This window comes from Vigna unguiculata, chromosome 10, assembly GCF_037176805.1.
Source record: "Vigna unguiculata cultivar grain cowpea cultivar isolate G323 ecotype 2 chromosome 10, ASM3717680v1, whole genome shotgun sequence".
In the NCBI taxonomy this organism is placed as follows: Eukaryota; Viridiplantae; Streptophyta; class Magnoliopsida; order Fabales; family Fabaceae; genus Vigna; species Vigna unguiculata.
Window position 1 is genome coordinate 45,880,772 of NC_140801.1, and position 11,108 is coordinate 45,891,879.

At 26.6% G+C, this 11,108-nt stretch overlaps 1 protein-coding gene across 4 annotated transcripts; it reads right to left on the bottom strand.

Annotated features, from left to right (window-relative positions):
- Positions 1-204: 204 nt before the first annotated feature.
- On the bottom strand, positions 205-5,284 carry LOC114165933 (Protein kinase superfamily protein). 4 transcript variants are annotated; one of them, XM_085667623.1, is made up of 9 exons: positions 5,081-5,284; positions 4,582-4,741; positions 4,299-4,389; positions 4,123-4,197; positions 3,965-4,053; positions 3,721-3,839; positions 1,651-1,791; positions 1,031-1,097; positions 205-459 (listed from the first exon to the last, which is right to left on the bottom strand). In XM_085667623.1, exons 1-9 carry the CDS (start codon positions 5,166-5,168, stop codon positions 456-458), a joined length of 834 nt encoding a protein of 277 aa, XP_085523749.1. In that variant the 5' UTR covers positions 5,169-5,284; the 3' UTR covers positions 205-455. The 4 variants fall into 4 exon arrangements, with proteins under 4 accessions (XP_085523749.1, XP_027906367.2, XP_027906368.2 ...); XM_028050566.2 differs by having other exon boundaries at positions 1,031-1,107; XM_028050567.2 differs by having other exon boundaries at positions 1,031-1,107; positions 4,582-4,752; positions 5,081-5,217.
- Positions 5,285-11,108: the final 5,824 nt, after the last annotated feature.

The following is an 11,108-nucleotide window of genomic DNA, read 5'->3' on the forward strand; positions in this document are numbered from 1 at the left end:
AAACACTTCTATTGTTTATTGCAAATGATGTTTTACATGATTTTCATAAAATATAAGAATTAAGTATTTTATAATTTAATTTAAGGATGAAACAAAAATATTTATAAGCAATGAAAAACAGATAAGTCTCTCTTGCACAGCATTATATAAAAGTGCATAATACAAAATCAAGGACCAAGGGACACAAAAGAAAGACATGGTATATACAATACATGAATATCTCCATTTCATTAATGAGGTAATTGGGGAAATGTAATGTAGACAAATGTACAAACTCGGTCTTACACAACTTTGAGGATAATGCATTTGATCCTAAGCACTTAAAAATGCAAGATAATCATCAATTATAGACATGGCAGATGATCGATATCCAGAACCAAAGAGATTATAATGATTTAAATAATGATACAGCATATAAAGGTCTCTCCTCTCCTCAAAGCCTGGTTGTTTAGGCATCACCTGCAGAGATCATGCGAAACTGTTATCAGAAAAAAATTGCTTTTTTAAAGTAGAAAATTATGAAACCAACATTTCACATGCCAACCCAAAAGCAAGATGGTGTTTCTTTGAAACATGGCTATTGTATCCGGATAGAAAATAATACATATTCACTTTATTCAGGGAAAGTTCACAAAAAAACCATATAATATAACTAACTTTGATAGATGTTTGTGGACAAAACGCGATTTGGTTGGCCTGAGAAACATTGTTGGAAGCTTTTGTTTAATATAATTTGTTCTTACATCAACAAATACATATAAAAAAAGCCTCATATTGTGGTTGGTTTAATTTAAGAAGTTTACCACAGAATAAAGTTTTGATTGAACTTACAAGTGATATACACAATTAAGGCAATAAGAGACAACTTTCAGATAACCATAATTATAAGATTATGGCTGCCTATTATCAGACACTTATTACATATTTTCCAATACAAACGAACAAAAACAGAAAGAAATCTACAATGTGAGAAAATGTGGTGCAATATTATTATGAATCTTTTATACCATATGTCGGCAAACAGTATCACCTTAAAATAAGAATCATAGAATGAGCCTCCAAAGCCAGCACACCAAGACATACCGAATTCTGCTTCACTGTGTCCATCTGCAGAATAAAACAACAATAGCCACAACTGTCAGCCCTTTTTTTCTCAAAGCTAATATGATTATTATAGTCTTACATTGCACGTTTGCATTAGCCACACTATGGCCAAATTTAAAACACCTTGCTGACACCTAATAGTTCTGTGGATGCAACTTAGTTGACCTTGCTTCCAATTTCCCATCCTTAACTCAATTAGGCCAAAATGTGTTTGATAAAATATTAAATTAGGCTAAATTTTTTCACCTAGAGACATGACATTACAACTGATTTAGAAGTCTACTCTTCACCAAGTTTCACCAATTTATAATTTATTTTACTATTTTGACTGCCAATTATATTGTGAGCCACATATATCAAGTTACAATTTTTTGAATTCAAACAATACCCTCTTACTTTTCCTTTGTGCTTTTGTGTTCCTACGGTACAAGGCTTTTTGTTGTTGTATTTTTGTGAGTTAAATTATCCCTGACACGAATTTCAACTGCTAATCTGGTTCCAAACTTTAGCTGCCATACAACACCTCTTTGAAAATGCTTGACTTACAATAACATGCAGGGTCCAATATGACAGGTTCACCATTTTTGTTAGAGATAATGTTTCCACTCCAGAGGTCTCCATGTAGTAAGCACGGTTCTATCTCCACGTTGGCAAACAGGCGTCCAATGCTTTTCACTAGTCTCTGTCCTGTAGAACAAGTCAAGCAACATGTATATTGTCATTTTGAGAGTTCCAATACAAACAGAACATTATGTCAACAATACTAGTAAAGAATCAAAATTGTAATGAACAGAGATCATGAATGAACAAATGGCAAGTTTGAGTAACATGGCTAACAGTGCTTGATTTTACTTAGTTTCTTATGTAATATTTCTGCCATAAATACATTTCTTACTCGAGATTTAGATTATAGATTAAATTAATTATTAAATGTTTGGAATGCCTTAATTTCTTCCCTCAAGGTACTACATTCTTACTTCCAGTTAGACTCTCAAGTACGACATTTGATCATCGGTTACTACAAGAAGAATGGGCGAAAACAGGAAACGGTCACTAAAGGAAAGGACTCAATATATACTACCATCCACAGGAAAATAAGAGCTTCCTATTCTCCCTTTGTCAATGAACTTATGTATCCAATCTGTCTGAGTTCCAGTTGTATTGACCTGCTTGATTTTATGAAACTCTTTGGATAAGTTTACATATAAGCTCTTTTTAGGAGAAAAATTGAAAATTAGCATCTCCATTAGCTTATGCAGGGGCAAATATGTATAAGTTGTCTAAAAAAGAAGATATAACAAGGTTTGATATCGTAAATATAAGAAGAAATAGGTGGAAATATAACTATAAGAAGAATAGGTGGCTTTAAGAATAATCTCTATTAGTATGAAAAGAACAAAAAATACAAAGAAGAATTCTCAATGAATTTTTTATCCCTCACAATGCTCTCTACGGATTGTTTTCTTTTCTCTTCTCTTTAAACCATAAAGCTTCCTTCACCGCTTTTGTAGCTACCATATATTCTGCTTCTGTAGTTCACAAGACAATAGGGGAATGTAAAGTTGCATGTCAACTAATAGCACTACCTTTAAGTGTGAAAATATAATATGTCAAGAACCTTCTACAATCAAGATAACTTGCATAATCTGAATCACAAAATCCAGTAACATGTCTACCGTTTGTTCCTCTTCCATACACTAAACCCCTGTCTGTTGAACCATTCAAGTATCAGAGAATCCACTTCACAGCTTGCCAATGAGCCTTTCCTGGATTATCCATATAACAACTAAACACTCACAACATGTGCAATATCTAGTCTAGTACACACAACATATAGCAAACTCCCAACTGCATTTGAGTAAGGCACTGGAGACATGAACTCCTCATCCACTGTTACCTTGTCAACAACAAAGGCAGAATATATGGCAACTACATAAGCGGTAAGTCAAAAGGATGTTACGATGCTTTGTCAAAGCACAATCCACTTAACAAAGAACCAAATTTATCATGAGAGGACAAAGCATATTGATGTTAGGATGCATTTCATTCGTGATGTTTTGGTAGAAAATATTTCTACTTTTGATAATCCAACATATGTGATTACAAAAGTTCTTCCATCGTTAAAGTTCAAACGTTGTTTGGACTTAGTTGGAGTTACAAATGTAACTTGACATTAGAAGTCGGTGGAGCAACATAGAGGAACTATGGAAGCTATTTGACATATGGAATTCAAGCCAAGGTGGAGATTTGTAATGTATGGATTAAATCCATTTATATATATAGTCAATAGTTATAAACAATTCACTAAATTAATGGTTTGGTTGATATGAACCGTTCATAACTAGTGGCTTATGTTACTTAAATTCTAATATAAATAGACGCATAGGATTGTAACAAATCGATTCAAGTAGAGAAGAGAAAAACAATCCTTAGAGAGCATTGTGAGAGATTCTTCTTAAAGCCACCTATTCTTCTTATAGTTATATTTCTACGTCAAATATGGATTTTACCATAACAATTTATAATCTCTGCACAAACTAAACAGACTCACAAGGACAACATGTTATGTACAATTAATTAATGGGAAGAATAGTAGTATCAGAACATATTGTTGACCTTTTTCGTAAATGGTTCTGTCGCCGAACTGGTCCAATAATAACTTCAACTGGTAACCCAATCTATGCTCTCCATAAAATTGAACCCAGTCTGATGACCAGGTGTTTATTTGTGGAGTACTACAGCATAATATACATTACATTCTCAGCAATCAATTAGAAGAAACAAAAGATGATAACTGATAAATGATAACAGTAACATTTACAACAACGATGACAATTTTCATGAAGAAGGTGCATCAAACCTGCCAATGGTGTTATCTACATCAAAACCATAGCCTTTACTGGACTTTCCAGCTTTATGCATTTCGGCAAGCTTCCTCCCTAGTTCAGACTGAGAAGCACCAAATTCCAATTAAGAAGCTTACACTTTCCTAATCAGAAGCAATTTCTAGTTTCTCACCTGATAGCCTCTAGATGCACCAAATTGTATGAATTCCATGATGATGAAAGAACCACCAGTAGGTAGCGGTCCAAACTACAACTCCTAGCAGCAAGTCAATTCAAGCGCGCTCCAGCATGAAATAGATAGTATATACTAAATTGTAGCTGTCACAGACAAATGTTAAGTATTCTCACCTTATACGGCTTAGGTACACAGATAGTCCCGGTTTCATACATGGCACCTAAACCAAGAGCCTCAGCTTCAAACATGGATGGTCCAATACTCCTGATATAGAGTTTCAACTTTCAACCACATAGAACTTGTCATATATAAGAAGCAAATGAATGAAGCTTTTGCTCCAATCCAAGATGATTGAAACAACACAACACATTCAAAACCAAAATTAAATCATAAGGCAAAACTCATCAACTTAAGCACTAACCAAAAACAGAAGGTCCAATCCCTAATCTGCTATACCTGTTTGTTTTAACAAAGAAGGAACCAGCATCAGTATCATAGCGACTAGCGAGATTGATACAGCCACCACCAACAGGGCTAATTTTGGTTATCTTTGTAGCTTTCCCTTCTGAAAGAATCCACTCACGAACCGGATCCTCACTCATGCTCATGCTGAACTCTAGCAAATAACTATGAATTTAGAAACCACAGTTATCTTCATCAAATTGTATACATCTCAATTAAATTAAATTAAATAACTCAACCAAAATACATTTTTTTGCCAAAAAAAAAAATCAAAGAGATATACAACTTTCTTCAGTTTTCATACATACACTTCTCACACTTACAATAAGAACTGTAAAAAAGACAAATTCAAAAGGGAAATCACGTGTAATAGATAAAACTGTGATTTGCTACAAATGCATAGACATTCCATAAAATTGTTTTAGGCAGTGATTGAGAATGTGTTGTAGAATAAATGAAGTTAGAATGTGTTGAAGTAACAGAGAGGACGTACTTGGTGATGATTTAGTGGTTTTGGTGAGAGAAGATGGAAAACATGGAGGAAGTGAAGTGAAGCATGTTGAAGAGAACATCACTCTCATCTCTCTTCTCCTATCTACTTCCTCGTTCTCTCTTTTCTTCTTTATACCACCAATCACACGTTCTGGCCCACCCAACAAAAATAAAAATACAAATCTGGCCCAGTTTATGCCAGGAATAAAATTTAAATCCTCTATTAATTTTATTATTTTCTCTATAATCAATCAAAGTAACATAAATAATCAATTTATATCTTAAAATGTTTAGTTTATTTTTTATTTATTTTTTAAAAAATTAAAAATTTGCCACATGTCGTGTCACGTGGCCATGATAGTGCTATGTGTCACAATTATGTCATATGTCATTTTCTCATTCTCAATTTGGGCCTTGTATTTTTATTTTTGTCTCAATTTAGTCCTAATTTTTGTAAAAATTGTACAATTTTGTCTCCCTCCAAATTGAAACAAAAATTAACTTTTATATAAATGTTATACGAATATTTTTATTAAATTTGATTTTTTTATTCAAATTAATATTTTTATTATATATTTTCAACAAAACTAAGGTTATTTAAATTTGTTCCACATTCAATTTTACTTAAAATTGTTTTCAAATTTCAAATTTATTTGTTTTTTATTGTTACATAAACTAGTTAATTTTTCTTAAATTTATATAATTATTCTTTTTAGACCAACTAAAACATTTGTATAGAAATTATTAAATTTTACACATTTTAAAAATATACAATTATTTAAAATATAAATTCAAATAAAAAATAATATTAAAGTATGATGTAATAAAATATCAATATAGTTTATGATTTTTTTTGTTATTACATTATTCTCTATTAACAACTTTAAAACAATTTTAAATAAAGTTTAATGTAAAATATAAATTAAAATGAACTTAATCTTGTTAAAAATATTTACTTGAAATATCAATTTTTATAGAAATATTTATGCACATTTATACAGAAATTAAATTTGGTAAATTTGGAGAGGGACAAAATTGCACAATTTTTACAAAAATTGGGACTAAATTAAGACAAAAATTAAAATACTGATACCAAATTGAGAATAGGGAAATGACACCTAGTATAATAGTGACACATGGCACTATCACTGCTATGTGGCACGATGTCAGCTTGACACGTGACAAATTTTTTATTTTTAAATTTTTTTAAAAAATAAATAAAAATCCAAAAAATCCAAAAAATAAATAAAAAAATTCAAAAAATCCAAAAACTGACACGTGACACCTAGGGGTGGCAATGCGAGCCGGGTCAGCCCGTTTAGGCCCGACCTGCATAAGGCCCGCACAACGCGGGCTGGCCCGCCTCGCCTCGCATACTTTATGCAAGCTGAAAACACTGGCCCGCCCCGCATACTCCTTGGTCCGCGGGCCGGCCCGCTTTTTTTTAAAAAAAAAAATTAAATTATTTTTTTAACTTTTATGATAATAAAACTTTCAATGTTTAAAAATTGGGAAACTTTAAGAAGTTCACAAAATTAAGTAAAGACTTTGGGGAATTAGATGATAAATTCATAATTCAATATTTTCATCATATTCATACTATGACATACACAATGTATTCTTTAAATTTTAGCAAATTAAAAATTACATAATACTTGTCTTTTCCAGTTATACAAGAATTTGAAACGTTAATGCAAGAGTCCATAAAAGAAGTAATTAATATACACAAGTGCAAGTTTTTTTTTTTAATTTTATACGGGCTTGCGGGCCAACGGGCCAGACCCTAATTGTCATTCCTAGTGACACCCCATTTAACACCGTTACAACACTACTGACGGAAATGACTTGATTGCGTCAAATTTTCCAAAACAGTGACTAAATTAAGATAAAAAAAATTAAGGGACCAAATTGATATTTTGCTACGAAAATGGGGACCAGAGGAATAATTTAACCTTTTATTAATAACACCTCACATGGTAAAAATTCTTAAAAAGTCTAGCACAAGACCAACTTCTTAGAAAAAAATATAAATATATTTTATTTTATTATAAGTTAAAATACTCATTTGATCATCGCTTCTATACCAAAATCTCAAATAGATTGTCAGATTTTTATTAGTCTCCAATATGTTCATATTTTTAAAATGTGTAACAATTAATTCTATTCGGTTAGTATGGTAATAACACTGTTAAGTATGTGTCACTATTAGCTTATCGTTTTTTTTTTACTTTTAAATTTTTAAATATTTTTTAAAAATTTTAAAATTTTTAATTTTTTTTTAATTTTTAAAGAAAAAAAATGTTATCACGTGTCAAGTCAATATGGTGACACGTGTGAAATCATTGTCTCAACCTCAATTTGATCCATATATTTGTCATTTCAATTCCATTTCAGTCCTATTTATTTTTAAAATATTTCAATTTCATCCCCTCCAAATTAACACCAAATGTAACTTTTATATAAGTGTTATAATAATGTTTTTATTAACATTGATATTTTTATTAAATATTTTAATAATGTTAAGTTTATTTAAATTCATATTTTACATTAAAATTTATTCATATTTTGTTTTAAAATTTTAAACATATTTATTTTAAGTTGTTTTAAAATTTTAGATTTGAATTTATAAAATTGTTATTTTTAAACCAACTCTAACATTTATATAGAAATTATTGATATATAATATTATACAAATATTTGAAATACAAATTTATCAGTCTATAAATTTAAAAGTTTAATATAAAGTTTAAGGTAAAATATAAATTTAAATAAACTTAATATTGTTAAAAATATGTAATATAAATATCATTTTTTATATCATTATAACATTTGTATAAAAGTTAAATTTAGTCTTATAGGGGATGAAATAAAAAAATAAAATTGGGATTATATTGGAATCAAAATAACAAAAATATGCATCAAATGATTAGAACAACGACTTGACATGTGTCACATACTGAATTGACACATGGTAGGATACTGATCTAACACGTAGCAAAAGAATTTTTAAAAAATATTAAAATAAAAAATAAAAATAAAAAAAATGAACACATAGCACATACTTAAGGTTGTTAATAGTTAATAGTTAGAGGTATAGCTAGTAGCTAGTAGTTAGAGTTAGAGCTAAAGCTATAAGCTAGTAACTAAAGTTAAAGATAGTAGCTAATAGCTATAGTTAAAACTAGAAGTTGGTAGCCAGAGCTAGAGCTAGTAACTAGTAACTTGAGCTAATAGTTAGTAGTCAGTAGTTTGTAGCTAATAGCCAGTGACTAGTAGGTACTAGCTTGCAGCTAGTAGCTAGTGACTAGCTCTAACTACTAGCTACCAACCACTAGCTTCTAGCTCTATAGCTACTAGCTACTAGCTACTAACTACAAGCTACTAGCTACTAACTACTAGCTTGTAGTTACTAGCTCTAGCTAAAAACATCAATAAATAATAATTTGTATTGCAGTGGTAAAAAAAATGGACTTTTAGTACTATTTTATAGTATAAAAGATTTAAAACTACATACAGTAGTATATACCAGAGGTTTTAAAATCGCAAGTAATTACCAAGGATTTTATAGTTTATGATTTTCTCTATATCTTTTATTTTATTTATATCTTTAATTCTTTATTTTATTTTACACTTTTTCTAAATATTTGGAGTTTTGATATTTCACAAATATTTTAATTTTTTAGAATTATATTAGTTAATCAATGTTAATAAATAAAGTAATTTTAATAGTTTAGTTAAAATAAAAAATAACATAATTAAAATATGGTATATTATTATTTTTTTTTCTTTTACAAATTAGATTTTTATTTTATTTTTTATCTTTATCTTTTTGTAATTATTTTATTTTATCTTTTATTTTGTTATGATTTTATTTTTTTTCTATATCTTTTATTTTATTTATATTTGTATCTTTAACTCTTTAATGGTTTATTTAAAATTAAAGACAGAATAATTAAAATATAGTTTATTCTTATTTTTTTTTCTTTTGCAAATTATCTTTTATTTTATTTTTTATCTTTATCTTTTTGTAATTATTTTATTTCACCTTTTTATTTTGTACGATTTTATCTTTGTATATCTTTTATTTTATTTATATCTTTAACTCTTTATCTTATTTTACAATAAAAGATTTGATATTCCATAAATATTTTTAAAATATTTTAAAATAATATTATTCTTATCTATATTAATAAATAAACAAATTTATATAGTTTAGTTAAAATCAAACATAAAATAATTAAAATATGATTTATCATTATTACTTTTTTCTTTTGCAAATTATTTTTTTATTTTATTTTTTTGTCATTATTTTATTTTATCTTTTATTTTGTTATGATTTTATCTTTTCTCTATATCTTTTATTTTATTTATATCTTTAACTCTTTAATGGTTTAGTTAAAATTAAAGACTTAATAATTAAAATATTGTTTATTTTTATCCTTTGTTTTTTCTTTTACAAATTACCTTCTTGTTTTCTTTTTTATCTTAATTGTTTTGTAATTATTTTATTTTATTTTTTATTTTGTTACGATTTTATTTTTTTTAATGTCTTTTATTTTATTCATATTTAACTCTTTAATGGTTTAGTGAAGATTAAAGACAAAATAATTAAAATATGATTTAGTATTATATATTTTTTCTTTTGCTAATTATCTTTTCTTTTATTTTTTAACTTTATCTTTTTGTACTTATTTTATTTTAACTTTTTTATTTTGTACATTTTTATCTTTTTTGTATGTCTTTTATTTTATTTATATCTTTAACTCTTTATCTTATTTTACAATTTTTTCTATAGAGTTTGAGTATAAAAAAATTAGAATAATATTATTTTTATCGATCTTAATAAGTAAACCAATTTAAATAGTTTAGTTAAAATCAAAGATAAAATAATTAAAATATGGTTTAGTATTATTATTTTTTATTTTGCAAATATTCTTTATATTTTATTTTTTACTTATTTTTTTGTCATTATTTTATTTTATCTTGTATTTTGTTATGATTTTATCTTTTCTCTATATCTTTTATTTTATTTATATCTTTACTAGTTTTGTGAAAATTGAAGACTGAATAATTAAAATATGGTTTATTTTTATTCTTTGTTTTTTCTTTTACAAATTACCTTCTTATCTTTTTTTTTTTTATCTTAATCTTTTTGTAATTATTTTATTTTATTTTTCATTTTGTTACGATTTTATCTTTTAATTTTTATTTTATTTTTTATATTTATTTGTTTGTAATTATTTTATTTTATCTTTTATTTTGTTACAATCTTATCTTTTCTCTATATCTTTTATTTTATTTATATGTTTAACTCTTTAATAGTTTAGTTAAAATTAAAGACAAAATAATTAAAATATGGTTTATTATTATATTTTTTTTCTTTTTCAAATTATCTTTTATTTTATTTTTTATCTTTATCTTTTTGTAATTATTTTATTTTATCTTATATTATTTTTATGATTTTATCTTTTCTCTATATCTTTTATTGTATTTATATCTTTAACTCTTTAATGGTTTAGTTAAAATTAAAGAAAAAATAAATAAAATATGGTTTATTATTGTCATTTTTTTTCTTTTACAAATTACCAACTGATTTTATTTTGTATTTTTATCTTCTTGTAATTATTATATTTTATCTTTTATTTTGTTTCGATTTTATCTATTTTTTATATCTTTTATTTTATTTTTATCTTTATCTTTTTTTAATTATTTTATTTTACCTTGTTATTTTGTACGATTTTATGTTTTTTCTATATCTTTTATTTTGTTTATATCTTTAACTCTTTATCTTATTTTACAATTTTTTTTCTATAGATTCGGAGTATTTGATATTCCATAAATATTTAAATTTTTTTTAGAATAATATTATTTTTATCGATGTTAATAAATAAACCAATTTATATAGTTTAGTTATAATCAAACATAAAATAATTAAATTATTGTTTACTATTATTTTTTTTCTTTTGCAAATCACCTTTTTATTTTATTTTTTACTTTTTTTTGTCATTATTTATTTTATATTTTATTTT

Coding starts and splice junctions, on each gene's coding strand:
- LOC114165933 (XM_028050566.2), bottom strand. CDS start 5,168: ATGAGAGTGATGTTCTCTTCAACATGCTTCACTTCACTTCCTCCATGT. Junction 4,742..5,080: donor AACCACTAAATCATCACCAA/GTACGTCCTCTC, acceptor GTTATTTGCTAG/AGTTCAGCATGAGCATGAGT. Junction 1,108..1,650: donor ATTGGACCCTGCATGTTATT/GTAAGTCAAGCA, acceptor TTTATTCTGCAG/ATGGACACAGTGAAGCAGAA.